The 16,437-nt window shown below is 36.9% G+C and overlaps 1 protein-coding gene and 1 pseudogene across 6 annotated transcripts in view; one reads left to right on the top strand and one right to left on the bottom strand.

Moving 5' to 3' along the window:
* Window positions 1–16,437, bottom strand: part of Tut4 (terminal uridylyl transferase 4) — a 107,418-nt gene that overhangs the window by 75,465 nt on the left and 15,516 nt on the right. For all 6 annotated transcript variants that reach the window (XM_076934501.1, XM_034502744.2, XM_076934500.1 and 3 more), the window contains exons 2-4: window positions 13,047–13,924; window positions 8,263–8,426; window positions 2,329–2,445 (exon numbers count right to left, since the gene is read on the bottom strand). In XM_076934501.1, coding sequence (XP_076790616.1) covers window positions 2,329–2,445; window positions 8,263–8,426; window positions 13,047–13,833 — 1,068 coding nt within the window. In that variant the 5' untranslated portion in view covers window positions 13,834–13,924. The remainder of the gene's footprint in view (window positions 1–2,328; window positions 2,446–8,262; window positions 8,427–13,046; window positions 13,925–16,437) is intronic.
* LOC117708837 (small ribosomal subunit protein eS19 pseudogene) lies at window positions 6,872–7,565 on the top strand (annotated as a pseudogene).

The raw sequence follows: 16,437 nt of genomic DNA on the forward strand, positions 1-16,437 counted from the left end.
ACCAGTTGGATATGTAAGACAAGGTAGAAAGACAAGGAAAATTACAGGGACATAGGAGGTGAAAAAGGGTCCTCATCCCAGAGTCCAGTTGAAGCCTCAAACTTCCAGCATAATAAATGTTTGCTGTGAAGGCTACAGAGATAATATTCCTTTCATACGTGGGTATTTTATGTTAAAATAGCAAGCATCAAGGCTGAAGGCCTGATCTTGGGTAGGACTTTATTCCTGTCTAGACATTTTCTGGGAATCTCAAAAAAGAAAATAAGAGAAATTAACTTTAAGATCCCTATAGGCTTTTACCTTGTCAATTTTAATCCTGTCAGGTACCCCACAGCAACCACCCTATAATCACATTTAGGTTCCACTAGCAACCTTTTTAAGACTCAAAACCCATTCAAATACATGTGACTGTTATAAAGATAATGAAGTGCTTCTCTTTGAAAACCCCACATCAATGATCTTGGGTATACCATACTTCCTAAGGCCTCCTTTTTCTTAACCCATGTTATTAAAATCTACATTAAAACACAATGCAGAAGCCGGACAGTGGTAGTGCACACTTTTAATCCCAGTCCTTATGTGAGGCATGTGTATCTCTATGAGTTCAAAGCCAGCCTAGTCTACAGAGGATGTTCTAGAACAGCCAGAGCTACACAAAACTCCTGTCTAGGAAAAAAAAAAAAAAAGAAGAAGAAGAAGAAGAAAAGAAGAAGAAGAAGAAAAAGAAGAAGGAGGAGGAGGAGGAGGAGGAGAGGAGGAAGAGGAAGAGGAAGAAGGAAGAAGAAGAGGAAGAAGAGGAAGAGAAAGAGGAAGAAGAGGAAGAGGAAGAAGGAAGAAGATGAAGAGGAGGAAGAGGAAGAAGAGGAAGAAGGAAAAGGAAGAAGGAGGAGGAGGAAGAAGAGGAGGAGGAGGAGGAAGAAGAGGAGGAAGAGGAAGAGGAAGAAGGAAGAAGAGGAAGAGGAAGAAGAGGAAGAAGAGGAAGAAGAGGAAGAAGAGGAAGAGGAAGAGGAAGAGGAAGAAGAAGAAGGAGGAGGAGGAAGGAGGAGGAAGAGGAGGAGGAGGAGGAGGAAGGAGGAGGAAGAGGAGGAGGAGGAGGAGGAGGAAGAGGAGGAGGAGGAAGAGGAGGAGGAGGAGGAGGAAGAGAAGGAGAAGGAGAAGGAGAAGGAGAAGGAGAAGGAGAAGGAGAAGGAGAAGGAGAAGGAGAAGGAGAGAAAGAAAGAAAGAAAGAAAGAAAGAAAGAAAGAAAGAAAGAAAGAAAGAAAGGGGAAGGAGGAGGGAAGAGGGAGGAGGGAGAAGAATAAAAAGAGAAGGAAGAAGAGGAAGAGGAGGAGGAGGAAGAAGAGGTGGTGTTTCTGAACATGGTAGTACACTCTTTAATCCTAAGTCTCAGGAAGTGAGTTAGGCCAATCTCCGAGGTGAGGCCAACCTGGTCAACATAACTACATAACCCTGTCTCAAACAAAGACTTTTAGGGGGTAAGAGAGGTGGCTTAATGGGTAAAGGAACTTGCCACCAATCCTTACAATCTGAGTTTAATCCCAGAATCCATATGATAGGACAAAACTGAATCCCGAAAGTTGTCCTCTGACATGTATACTATGGCATTTGTGCCCATATGCACAAAATAAATTAAAATAAAAGTTAAAAAATTCTCAAAATAAAGATGTCTTTGTGGGCTGGAAAGAAAGCTTGGTGAGCAACTATGAGGACCTGAATTCAGCTCCCAATACCCATCTGAAAAGTCAGGCATGGAGTCAGCAACGGAGAGAGAAAGAATAAGACTTCCTGTCCTGCAGCCTAGCTCCAGGTTGAGACCATGTCTCAAAGGAATAAGGTAGAGACTGACAGAGCAGGACACCTGTGACAAGTTTTCCCATGACCTCAGTAGGTTCATCGACACCCCCATACATGCACACAGTCTTTTAATAAATCCCAATTCTGCTTTAGACTGATTGTCCTGGAATTCCAAAGATTTTTTTTAATTAAAGCCAAAGATCCAGTTTTTTGTCCCTAAAATGTTAAGGGAATGCCTCAGGCTACTGCAGGTGGCAGTATGGAGCTGTGCCTGCTCTCTGCTGCTGCTGTTGCAATGAATCTAACACAGATTTAATCTTATGACTCAGTTTTCTTTAGCATGATTAAACTGGTTCCTAGAAGGTTCCTTCTAGCCACAGGAGATAAAGAAATTAATCACAGCTTTCAAGAATACCACTTTAGTTACTTATATAATACTCAAAGAATTCTTTATTAGGTTCATAGGTTTGAAAATTGCCTAATACACTTTTACAATTCAAATACTAAATATCATTTTTAAAAGAAGTAACTTACCAAAATATTTTTCTTATGTCGTTTTTCTTTTATATGTTTATGCGCTCCTTGGATGTTTTCAATGTGAATTAAGCAAAGCTTGCATAGATAACGGCAATTGGTATATTCTGGTGATCGCTGAAGAAACAAGTTTAAAAACACACCTTTTCAGTAATCAAAGGAGTGACAGACTAGATAAGTGAACAATGTGATTAACAGACTGGAAAAGGCACTGAGGAGCTGCTATGAAGCCCAGTGGTAGAACACATACCTAGCACGAGCTAGGACTTAGGGTTAGATACCCACTAGCACACAAGAAAGAAAACAAGCACTGCAAGAAGAAATGTTTTTGTTGTTGTTGGGTTGTTTTTGGTTTTTTTGGTTTGTTTGAGACAGGGTTTCTCTATAGCCCTGGCTGTCCTGGAACTCACTCTGTAGAGCAGGCTGGCCTTGAACTCAAAAATCCACCTGCCTCTGCCTCCCAAGTGCTGGGATTAAAGGCGTGCACCACCACTGCCCAGCTAGAACAAATATTTTAATAAGTAACCAGAACTAATATACTCAAGAGATAGTTAACCTTTTCAAAATATTAAATGCTAACTTCAAACTGTATCACAAAAATTCTAAATAGGCTTACTACTTATCTAATATCTTGTTCCTTAAATCATATTCCAATGTTGTCCTCAAGATCAATTTCAAACTTAACTTTTGGTCTTTCTGAGTACTCTGAAAAATAAAATATAACCTTATGCTGAGATTTGAAATGAATGGATCATAATATTGAAGACAATTTGAAAGGCTGAGTTCTAAAAGATGTTCTAATCAATCACCGTATCATGAGAATAAACAGATATTCTCTTGGGGTAAATACTCTGAAGGAACAACAATTTTGTCATGTTAAAATACAAGTCACAGTACTTCATTCAGAATTTTGTTCTCTCAAAATAATAAACTATAATTACTAAGTGGTTGAAGGTTCCAGACACTATGCCAAATGCTTCACATATAAACTGTCATTTTAATTCTTAATAATCCATTAAGATTAATATTTTTATTTTATAGATATAAAATATTTTATAGATAGAAAAACTATGGAGCTTGGGAGTCCACACTAATTCAATAATACTGAGGACATAACAAATTTCAGTTCATATGTATCTAAGTCCAAAGTCAACACTCTTTTACAATAAAAATAAAAATAATAAAACACCTATATGCATTAAGTAAAAAGAAAGCTTTAAAATGCAATTTTAAATCAGTTTGTATTGTCTTATACTAAAATTTCAGTAATATTTAGCATTTTATTTCAGATTAATCTTCAATATTCAATGCAACTCCTGACAAAAGGGTTTTCTAATCTGGGAATATATATGTTCTTTTGGGGAGGGGGGTTAAAGATTTACTTATTTTATACATGAGTACATTGTAGCAGTCTTAAGATATACCAGAAGAGGGCATCAGATCCTATTACAGATGGTTGTGAGCCACCATGTGGTTGCAGAGAACTGAACTCAGGACCTCTGGAAGAGCAGCCAGTTCTCTTAACCACGGAGTTATCTCTCCAACCCTACATATTCTTTTTTTTTTTTTTTTGGTTTTTCGAGACAGGGTTTCTCTGTGTAGCCCGGGCTGTCCTGGAACTCACTCTGTAGACCAGGCTGGCCTCGAACTCAGAAATCCGCCTGCCTCTGCCTCCCAAGTGCTGGGATTAAAGGCGTGAGCCACCACCGCCCGGCCTACATATTCTTTTTAAAAAGATTTTATTTATTCATATTTCATGTGTGTTAGAATTCGGCTTACAAGTATTTAAGTGCACCACATGTGAATGGTGACCCCAGAAGACAGTGTCAAGATCCTCTATAACTAAAGTTACAGGACATTGTGAGCCACAACGTGGGTGATAAGAATTGAACTCAGGTCCTCTGTAAGAATAGCAAATGCTCTTAGAACACTAAACCATCTCTCCATCCTCAATAAATGATACCCTTTAAATAGGAAACCTGCATCAAATTTAGAAACAGTCTTCCTACCATAGACTACTAGAAACAAACGTCAACATTTATAAAGTACTATTAACTCAAGGTTCTCCATGTTACTGACAAAGGATTTAAAGCTCAAGTATTAAACTATTTCCCAGAGGCAACAAGCAAATAAATATACAACTCTAATCTTAATTTTAAAAGAGCCATTTGTTTTCTAAGACAGGAAAGACTGATTCAGTCATTAGCATACTGCGATAATCCAGAAAAGATGTAACAAAAGTGGAAGAGTAATAAAAAGAGCTGAATTTGGGAAGTGAAACTATATATACCTAATACCTAATAAAGCAATGAGTATATATGAGCTCACTAAGGGAGTCACGTAATCTGTAATTCAAATGCTAGTGGATGGACCGTGTCTAGATTCTTTTAGTGGGGCAGGAAAAACCTGACTTCAGACAAAAACACTGAGTAAGAAGGAAGAATACTAGGATGATATTTCATCTGATTTTAGAATAAATATCACAGAGGCCTGCTTCTATGTCTATATTTATGTAACAAACAATTTTAAATGAATATAGAATAGCTAATCTTTACTATATACTAGATTTTATGTCAAGAACTTTACTTTATCCTATCTAACACAACAGTTCTATGAGCTAGGTGGTATGTATGTATGTTCACACACATGTATCTGAGCAAACTCAGCTATCACTCCTCACCTTCTATAGTATTTGAGGCAGGGTCTTTTATTTACTACCATGTCTAAGAAGCTAGCTGATTTGTGAGATTCTGGATATTCTACTGTTCTCATCAGCTGAGAATACAGACACATACTAACATATCTAGTTTAACGTGAATTTAGCAGACCGAAACTCTAATCCTTACGTTAGTATGGTAGTCACTCTATCCACTGAGCCATCATCCTGGTCCTAAGAAGGTGTTATTTTTTTACCACCCTCATTTTTACTGATTAAGAAACTGATGTATAAAAAGGAGGCTGGAGAGATGACTCACAGATTAAGAGCATACCTGCTCTTCAGAAAACCCAGGTTCAATTTCCAACACCCACATGGCAGCTCAAAACTATCTTTTTTTAACTCCAGTTTCAGGGGATCTGATATCCTCTCCCAGCCTCTGCAGGTACCAGGCACCTGCATGATGCACAGACACACACACATGCACATAAAACATTTATTATACGCATTAAGTAAAAGAAAGGGGGAAAAAAATCTTTTAAAAAGGGTTAAATAGGGAGCTGGAGAGATGGCTCAGAGATTAGGAACACTGGCTGCTCTTCCAAAGGTCCTGAATTCAATTCCTAGCAGCCACATGGTGGCTCATAACCATCTACAGTGGGATCTGGTGCCCTCTTCTGACCTGCAGGCACATATGCAGGCAGAACGCTGTATACATAATAAATAAATCTTTAAAAATAAGAGGGGGGGGCAGTAAATAGCATATCATTATCTACCAGTAAGTGACAGTGGTAAACTAGATGACTCCAGATCCATGTGCTTTACTAATATGCACACTAACTTTAATTATGAACCAACTGCTATACAGTAATAAATAAAATACCAAATGGGACAAAAGTGTTCGCACAAGGATTTTTTTTCATCAATCTAGGTATTTTTTTCTAAACTATACAAAATCATATTATTACCTTTATCTCTTTCTTATTTGAGAGTAATGACCTATCTTTTTGTATACATATTTATAAACATCTTAAGTATGTATTTCTTTGTAGTTTGATTTTTAATTTTTCAATATACATCTAGCGGAATTTTTACTGCTTAACCTATGAATGTGTTTCCAGGTTAAGAAATTAATTAGCACTACACATGTAGACACAAAACAACAAAAGAATGGTTTCTAATTTATAATATTGAGTAAAAGTAAGGAGAAAAAGAATTTAGCAATATGTATAATAATGTAAAGTAGTATTTAATAATTTATTTTCACCCATCTGAATAACTGAATAAATTGTGAGAGAGGGTCTAAATCTAAGGCCTTTTGCTTGCTAGGAAAATGCTTTGCTAATGAACTCCATTTCCAGCTAGACTTTTAACTTCTAATGGACAGTGACATGCCATTTTTAGTCAATATATACCTCATGTCTGGCACAGTTGCTAGTACATAACAAGCATTCCATACTTACTAAATGACAGAGTAAATCATCAGTCAACAACTTATTTTATATCAACCAAAGTAGCATTTCAGTAAATATTTTAAGCTTTGGAAAATAGTAAACATAGGGAATGAAGAGATGAGTCAGTAGTTAAGTGTCTTCTTCCAGAAGACCCAAGTTAGTTCCCGGAACCCTTATAAGGCATGTCACAACCATGTGTAGCTCTGGCTCCATCTGATGCCCTCTTCTGGCTTCCAGGGGTACCTGCACTCACATGCACATATATCATACAAATAATACACACATACATATAATTAGAAATTTAAATAAATATTTAAAAAAATAAAAAAAACCAGTAAATACTAGGAAGGCATGGTCATTCATTCATATAATCACAATATTCAGGAGCCTATATGGGGTACAGCCTAGGCTACAGTCATAAAAGGGAAACAAAAGGAATGAAAGGGGAAGAAGAAGCAAAGGAAAAGGAGAAGCAGAAGTAAGAAAAAGAAAAGAGAGCCCTTTCCCCTGGCTGGCAGCGCGGAAGCCGCACGATGCCTGGAGTTACTGTAAAAGATGTTAACCAGCAGGAGTTCATCAGAGCTCTGGCAGCCTTCCTCAAAAAGTCCGGGAAGCTGAAAGTCCCCGAATGGGTGGACACAGTCAAGCTGCCCAAGCTCGCCCCATATGATGAGAACTAGTTCTACACACAAGCTGCTTCCACAGCATAGCACCTGTACCTCCGTGGTGGTGCAGGGATTGGTTCCATGACCAAAATCTACAGAGGACAGCAGAGAAATGGTGTCAGGCCCAGCCACTTCAGCTGAGGCTCTAAGAGTCCTCCAAGCCACTGGAGGGGCTGAAAATGGTGGAAAAGGACCAAGATGGAGGCCGTAAGCTAACACCTCAGGGACAGAGATATCTGGACAGGATTGCTGGACAGGTGGCAGCTGCTAACAAGAAGCATTAGATCAAAGGATGCTGGGTTAATAAATTGCCTCATTCATTTAAAAAAAAAAGAAAAGAAAAGAAAAGAGGGGCTGGAGAGATGGCTCAACAGTTAAGAGCACTGACTGCTCTTCCAGAGGTCCTGAGTTCAATTCCCAGCACATGATGGCTCACAACCACTTGTAATGAGATCTGATGCCCTCTTCTGGTGTGTCTGAAGATAGCTACAGTGTACTCAAATATATAAAATAAATAAATCTTTTAGAAAGAAGGAAGGAAGGAAGGAAGGAAGGAAGGAAGGAAGGAAGGAAGGAAAGAAAGAAAGGAAGGAAGGAAAAGAAAGAAAACAGTAAATATTTTAAGCAGGCCAAATGATCTCCAGTCAACTTTGCCATCACAGCATGGAAACAGCCGTAGATAATATATAAAGAAAATAAGCATGGCTGTGTCCCAATAAATATTTACAAAAAAAAAAAAAAAAAGGAGGTAAAATATATCTTACCATATTCACTCAAAACAAGAGAGACAGACCATAGTTTGCTAAAGCCTACAATAAAGAAAAGTCAACTTATGCCAGGCATGATGGCATGCCTTTAATCTCAGCACTCAGGAAGCAGAGATAGACAGATCTCTGAGCTCATAGCCAGCCTGATCTACACAGTGAGCTCCAGACCAGCCAAGACTACACAATAAGACTGTCTCTCAAAAACAAACAAACAAACAAACAAATTATGAGGTGATGTTACAAGCACACTGGCTGAATGGAGGTAGAGGGTTCAAGAGACCAGAATACTACGTGTCTCATAACAAAAGTGACAAGAAGTGTTAAGTGTTACACTCTAGAAAAAGTTATGAAGCATATATTTCTCCCTCAATAACTAACATAGCATAGCATACTTTTTCAAGTCGAAAGATGTGATCTCTTTCTAGACGTTCTTCTGCTTGTTTCAAGCCTAGCCTCTGCTCAGGTGTCAAAGCAGATTCATCTATCACAGTGGCATTTTCTAAATAGTCCATCTCAGAAGGATTTTCTTTATTAGATTCCTCACTCTTCATTTTACCTACAAAAAAAGCAATCAGTTATCATCATTAAATAAATTATCATCATTAAAAATTATAAAACAATAAACATTTAACTATGGGAGTAAATTCGTTCTGTATACATTAGGTTGTACAAACTGTTAGTTTATGTTAAATACATATGTAAGATATATGCATGATGAGCTGAGATAACTTAGCCAGGCTACTAAGCCTGATGACCTAAGTTCAATCCCCAGGGTTCATATCCACATATGTGTATGTGCACACCCATACATAAAATAAATGAATAAATGTAATCTTTTTAAAAAGCAGTGCTAGCAGAGTGGTGGTGGTAAACATCTTTAATCCCAGTACTTGGGAGGCAGAGGTAGATAGATCCCAGAGAGCTCGAAGCTAGGCTGGTCTTCAGACTAAGTTCAAGGACATCTAGCTCTACACAGAGAAACACTGTCTTAAAAAGAAACAAGAACAACAACAAAAAAGAAATGCTAGGGGACTGAAGAGATAGATGGCTTAGCAGTTAAGCACACTGGTGGTAGGCAAGCATGATAGTATCCCCCTTTAATCTCAGTACTGGGTAGGCAGAGGCAGACAGATCTCTCTGACTTCAAAGCCAATTTGGACTATACAGTGAGTCTCAGAACAGCCAGAGCTACATAGAGAGACCCTGTCAAAGAAAAAAGTAAAAGAAAAATAACATAAAATAAAAGCAGCACTGGCTGGTTTTCAAGGTTCTATTTCTAGCACCTACATGACAGCTTAAAAATATTTGTAACTCCCATCCTAGGGATCTGACACCTTCTTCCGACCTCCATTAACACCAGGATAGACAGGTCTACATACCAAGTTCCAAGAGATCCAAGGCTATATAGCGACACCCTACATCAGATATAGGGTATATACTAGTCTTCCAGAGAACCAGATTTTGACTCCCAACACCCATGCCACCACATCAGCTCTAAGAGATCAAAGGTTTCTGGCTTCCTTGGACACCCACACTCATATGCACATACCAACACAGACATATACACAATTAAAAATAAAATACGAGTAGAAAAATGGCTCAGTGGTTAAGAGTACTTAAAACTCTTGTAAAAGACCCAGGTTTGATTACTAGCACCCATACCAGGTAACTTTATTTCCAAAGAATCTGATGCTCTCTAACCTCCAGGTCAAAACTCAAAATAAAAACTCAGGCAGGCACACATAAATATATTAAATAAATACATCTGTGAAAAATAAAGTATCTTTTTTAAAAGTATGAAATTATTTCCTTTTTAGAGCCAACATTAAAATAAAAACTAGTAAATTGCCCCAAACTATGTACCACAGATCACTAGAACTTGATAAGATGTTAATAACACTTATTAAATAAGTATAGAAAATGCCTGTCTATAAAGTCTTGTATATGAATGTTTTATATGATTAGTGATAATCAGTGAATAGGAAGAGATAATAGTGAACAGTAAGTGCCAATATGTAAATTGTTTCTTTGAGTAATGATTAAAAATAAGTTATTAGATAACAGTGATATTTGTGTGACACTAAATATACTAAAAAGGATGACTTCTGGCCTGGCAGTGGTGGTACATGCCTTTAATCCCAACAGAAGGCAAAGGCAAGCAGATCTCTGTGAGTTCAAGGCCAGTCTGATCTACTAAGTAAGTTCCAGGTCAACCAGAGCTGTGACAAGTCAGTGAAACCCTGTCTTGAGAAGGAAAGGGAGGAAGGGGCAAAGGAAGGTCAATAGGAAGACTCAGTAAGGTTCAAGTGCTTGCCATGCATGCCTAGCAACCTGAATTCAATCCTAAAAATCCACCTAAAGGTAGAAACAGAGAACAGTCCACCAAGTGTCTCTGATTGCCACACATATACTATTAGATCTACCTCAAAACATATACACATTTCTATACACTAATAATAAATTTAAATGAAAAGAAACAAGATGTTAAAAGAGAGCCTAGATAGGTGGGTATCTACTGGACAAGTATTCATAGAAGGAAAAGCAAAAGCCCTTCCTTAGGTAACCATTTGCCTTTAGAGAAAATGCAAGAAAACTACACAACTAAAATATTTATACATTCACAAGAAAATGAAGGACAGAGAAGTAGGAGTGTTACATCATACAGGACCCTACTATTCAATCTAACACTAGTTATATAGTTGGCACTATTTGAAACAATTGAATGGTGTGGCCTTGTTGGAGGAAGTAAGTATGACACTAGGTGGGCTTTTTTGAGGTTTTAAAAATCGTATTCCAAGCTGGTCTTCTCTCTTCTCCTGCTTTCTGCAGATCCAGATGTCAAACTCTCAGCTACTTCTCCAGCACCAAAACCTGTGTGCCACCATGACAATGGACTAAACCTCTGAAACTGTAAGCAAACCTAATTAAATACAGACCATCATCTGTATCCTACCAGAAATGAGAAGGTAGTTATTTCTGAAAAAAGAAAAATATTGGGGGTATAGAGGAAATATGAGCAAGTCAGAGGACAATTTTCAGGGAGTCAGTTCCTTTTCCCTTCCATCATGTGGGTTCCAGAGACCAAACTCAGGTCATCAGACTTAATGGCAAGTGCCCTCAACTGCTGAAACAACTCACCAGCCTTATTTCTAAACTCTTTACCAACATTTCACAAAATATAACAATAAAACATTTGTAAGAAAAAAAATTTTTTGAGAGGGGTGCTAGTGATCAACGCCAGGGCATTATGCATACTAAGCAACTGTTCTACCCAGTGGTTACATCCCAAGCACCAGTTTATTTTCATTTTTACATCAACGTAAACTTTATTCTCCAGTCTTTAAAAAAAAAAAAAGAAAGAAAAAGAAAAAAAGATTGCCTCTCTCAAATCACTGATTTAATCAAAACAAAATGAAAGTGCCCTCACAGAGAGACAGACAGACAGAGAGACAGAGCGAGCAAGCTGGGTATCTTACCATTTGGAAAGTAGAGATATGATCAGGAACACAAGGTCATCTTTGGCTACCCAGCAATTTCAGGCTAGCCTAAGCTACATAAGTCTCATAAGACCAGAGGGGAGCAGAGGAAAGTAGAAACAAAGTATGCATATACTTTGATAATTAATTGAAAGTAAAACAGAGCTAAAAATAGTGATACATGCTTACAGATAAAATATAATTTAAAAAAATGTTTTTGAGACAGGTCTCACTATGTAGCCCTGGATGACCTGGAACTCTTTATGTAAATCAGGCTGGCCTCAAACTCACAGAGATCCACCTTCCTTTTTCTTAGTATTAGTGCAGGTAGGAATGGCCACCAAAGACAGCCAAAACATTTTTTTTAAAACAGAGGTAAAACTCGGATGTAGTGACCACACCTATAATCCCAGCACTAAGGAGATCAGGGCAGCCTGGTCTTTTTAAAAAATAAAATAACAGTTTATATCTTAATCTCTGCTTCTACTTTAACTCCTAACAAAAATTCTGGTGTACTGAAGCCAAAAAGATTTTAAAAGACAAATAAAAGAGAAAACTTTATATAGAACTATCTTTGACCTCTTGAATATCTCTTAGAATCACACATAATGTTCTGTCATAACCCAAATGACTTATTTTCCAAAAAATGCCCTGAAAGCTGAAATTTTATCATGCCCTCAAATTCCTGCTCTAATCAATATTGAATCTCATTTGTAATCAGTCTCACATTTAACAAAATTAAATCATGTACTTTCTCAAGTTTTTACCACTGAAATTCAGTTTTGTATCACACCATCAAATAGGAAGAAGCTATCTTGAGACCTAGAGTTGGGTTTGTTTTCAGTTTTCCACTGTGAACACATGACTGGACTACAAATAGAAACCGTGTGTGTGTGTGTGTGTGTGTGTGTGTGTGTGTGTGTGTGTGTGTGTGTGTGTGTATTTGATGAATAAATGAGAATGTATTACTAAGATTACTTTTTTTAAAGATTGGAGAGCTAGGTATAGTAGTAAGGTCATGTAACCCCAGCACTTCAGAAATGTCTGAGATAGGAGGATTAAGAATTCAAGGCAAGGGGTAGCGGAATGGCTCAGCAGTTAAAAGCATATACTGTTCTTACAGAGGAGCCAAGGTCAAGTCCTAGCACCTATACCAAGTGATTCAAAACCATCTGCAACTTTAGATCCAAGAAATTCAACACCACTGGCCTCTAAATGCACATGTAAAACACATACATACATACATACACACACACACACACACACATGCCTATACACATATATATGTGTATATAATAATAAGTTTAAAAGTTAAAAAAAAAAAAAGGCCAGTTTGAGCTACATAGTTCAAAGGCTAGTCTGTGATACACAATGAGACCATCTTTTTAAAAACCTAAATAGTGTAGAAGGCCAAAGGTTGAATACAGTGGTAGAACACATGACTATGCTAGACAAGGATAAGATAGACCCTCTACTATCAGTAAGAAGAGTATTCATAACACCCACTAAACTCATATGTACATATCCTATAACTAAGACAGACCATACAGACTCACAAAGAACAAAGGTTTTGCTTGTTTGTTTTCAACTTTTTGTAATTAAAGTAGCTAAACCAGAAGAAAACTATAGAAGAACATTAACATAGAAAAATCCTGCCCAAAATGGAGCTTGTAGAAAACACTATGTGTATCTATACTTACTCAAATCATCTGATGTATCTTCAATCCCTGAAGCACTGTCATCAGAATCAGCAATATTATCTCTCTGTGTCTGTTGCTTCTGAGATAGTGATAAGTTTTCCAAAGTTGACTTTTCTCCCTGTAGAGCCTCACTATTCCTTTTATCCATAGAAACAAAGGAGCTTGTAAGTTTCTTCCCAGTCTGTTGTGATTCTGTCTGTTTCACATTTTCTTTCAACAGTAAACTGGGCATATTTTCTGGCTCTAAAGACAATCTGGGTGTCTTTTGTAATTTCATCTGAGAAGTGGGTGTGTTTTCTTCTTTTCTCTGTGAATTAAGTGCTTTTTCTGTTGTTGTTGCTGCTGCTGCTGTGCAGGGCATTTTTTCTGCTTTTACTGGTAAATTCGGAGACTTTGGTACTTTTTCTGCTTTTGCCTGTAAACTAGGTGCCTTTTCTAATTTTGTCTGTGAAGATCCCTTCTGGGCTTTCATGGGTGAATTTGGTAACTTTTTCACTTTGCAATGACTTTGATCTCGAAGTACTAACCCCAAATCTTTAGGGCCTGGAACACTGGTAGCATTTACTTTACATGATTTAACTTCTGTTTTCTCTATACAAATATCATTTTGCTTGGTTTTTTTACTACTATTTCTATTCAAAGAGCTGGTCCCAATTTCTGTCATGGACTTATCATTTCTAGGCTTCAAGGTTTGATTAGTTATAATTTTAACTGCTTTGCTTTCTTCACAAATAATATTCTTCTTTGGTTCATGATTTTCGTTTTTAGAAGTCTTGGGCTCTTCCATTATTTGAAAATCTGTTTCTTTCCAATTTGATACTGTAAAATGGCAGGTCTCAGGTATATGAACTGCTCCAAATCTAGTTTAGGCAAGCAAACTATAGGATTTAAAAATAAAAATAAAATATCTGTTATTTAAATGCAAAAACAGGTTTTCTTAATAGGCATTTTTAAAAAATTTAAAATGTGTTCTTGAAACTAAAGAAACATTCTTCAGAAAGCTATATGAAAAGGTCATAAATACTCATTTATCAGGAGGCAGAGGCAGGCAGATCACTCTTGAGTTCCGAGCCTGCCTGGTCTATATAACTAGTTCAATGCCACCTAAGACTATAGAGTGAGACTGTCTCAAAAAGACAACAAAACACCCACAAAAACAACAAATAGGCTTTTTACAAAAACAAAGTTTTTATATTGCCTCATAAGAATTTCCACTAACAGAAAAAGAAAACCTGAAATAATATGCCTCCATCATTGTAAGGAAATGAAAAACTCAAAAGCTGCAGAATTTCAATCTCTATGTACTATAAGTAAAGTCCTACAGTTACTGATGGGCAGGGCAGGGACTGGGACGGGGAAGGGGAAGGGGAAGAGGGGGGCGTGGGGGGGACACTCCTTCTCAGAGGAAAATAGGAGGAGGGAATAGGAGAGAAACTGTTAAGAGGGAGAACAGGGAGAAGAGGGGATTCTGCTATTGATGGGAAGTGAATAAATAAATAAATAAATTTTAAAAACAGTTAATAGTATCCTCAGTGTTAAATAAAGTCTTGCACTCATATGTTTTCCTACTAAAAAGGTGTGTTTATACCATAACCTACTTCAAACTGGATTCTCTAAACATAAGTATAAACAAATTCAAGTAAATAAACTTTTAAATTCTGTTACTATATATTTACTTAAACCCACAGAATGAACACTCTCAATTACAAATGCTGCTTAAAACTATGGGCTTTGCAGGATAACATTGTTGGTGGAGAGTCATCAATTGTAATAAATTTTTCACTATAGTGCCAAGTTTTAATGGTAGAGGTAGGCTACGTACATGGAAGGACAAGAATTAAGTGGGAACTCTATATTCTGCTCAATTTTGCTGTAAATCCAAGAAAGTAACAGTAAAAGAGACCTTATAATTAATCAATCTACTTTTCTCTAAAAAAAAAAAAAAATTAATAGAAACAATTATACTGATGAAGAAACATTAAATTTATAGACTATACACATGGTAAAAAAAAGTTGCATTCTGTTAAAGTATTCATATATTAGAAATACCTTATATATTACATATTATAGAAATTGTGTTTTTAAACTGTATATGAAAAAACTAGAATCTTTTACCAACAATAACAAATTCCCTGGAATTAAAGTATACTACTTTCTTTGACTTTTACTAGGTAATATTACTCAATTAATAAATCAAAGCAGTCAAGTCTAATCATATAAACAATCATTATATAAACACAAAAGTATTATTTGAAACAAAAAGCTCAGAACATGAAGCAAATTTACTTGCAACTGTAATATATGCAAAACTATATACACAAAAAGAAAACTTAAGTCTATGTATGTCTGCATCTCATCCAGGTGGAACTGTAATTTGTAATTCTAATTTGTAGAAAAGTCCTCTATACATCCTGCTTTAATTTCAGCCTAGATTACTATTATCTTCATTTATTTTTTTAATTGTAAAATCACGTTTTTCTTTAACAAACTTCACATGTAATTAATCAATTCACTGTCCACTGGGGAGGCTTAAGTTCAAGAATCCTCAATAAAGCCCATTCTCAAACAACTGATGATTGATCCAGTTTTACTATCAATACCCATAATTCTTTTATTCTTTTATCTCTGCACGAATCAAGGATAGATATAATCACAATATCAACATTCTTTATTAAAGATCTTTGACATCTAATTTCTTCTTATAAGTTACTTTAGAAACTGTTTTAGAATGAATTGCTTCTCACTTATTGGCACTTCATACTTCTCTTACCACTCCTGGGCATATACCCAAAAGATGTTCTAACATATAACAAGGACACATGCTCCATTATGTTCATAGCAGCCTTATGTATAATTGCCAGAAGCTGGACATAACACAGATGTCCCTCAACAGAGGAATGGATACAAAAAATGTGGTACATTTACACAATGCAGTACTACTCAGCTATTAAAAATAATGACTTCATGAAATTCACAGGCAAAGGGATGGAACTAGAAAATATCATCTTGAGTAAGGTAACCCAGTCACAAAAGAACACACATGGTATGTACTTAGTAAGTAGATATTAGGGAAAAAAGCTTGGAATACCCACGATACAATTCACAGACCATATGAAGCTCAAGACCAAAGTGTGGATGCTTCTGTCTTAGAAGGGGGAACAAAATCACAGGAGATAGAGGGAGGAAGGATCCTAGAAGAGAGAGGGAGGGAGAGGGAAAAGGGAGGCAGGATCAGGTGTGGGAGGAGAAATACAGAGGGTCAGGAAATTGAAAAGAGGTATGTAGCAGTGGGATGGGGAGCTAGGGGTTGCCACTAGAAAATCCCAAATGCCAGGAAAGCAAGAGGCTCCCATGACCCAAAAGGGATGGCATTAGCTGAAATGCCCAGCAA

The sequence above is a fragment of the Arvicanthis niloticus genome, chromosome 5 (genome assembly GCF_011762505.2).
Source record: "Arvicanthis niloticus isolate mArvNil1 chromosome 5, mArvNil1.pat.X, whole genome shotgun sequence".
Classification (NCBI taxonomy): domain Eukaryota; kingdom Metazoa; phylum Chordata; class Mammalia; order Rodentia; family Muridae; genus Arvicanthis; species Arvicanthis niloticus.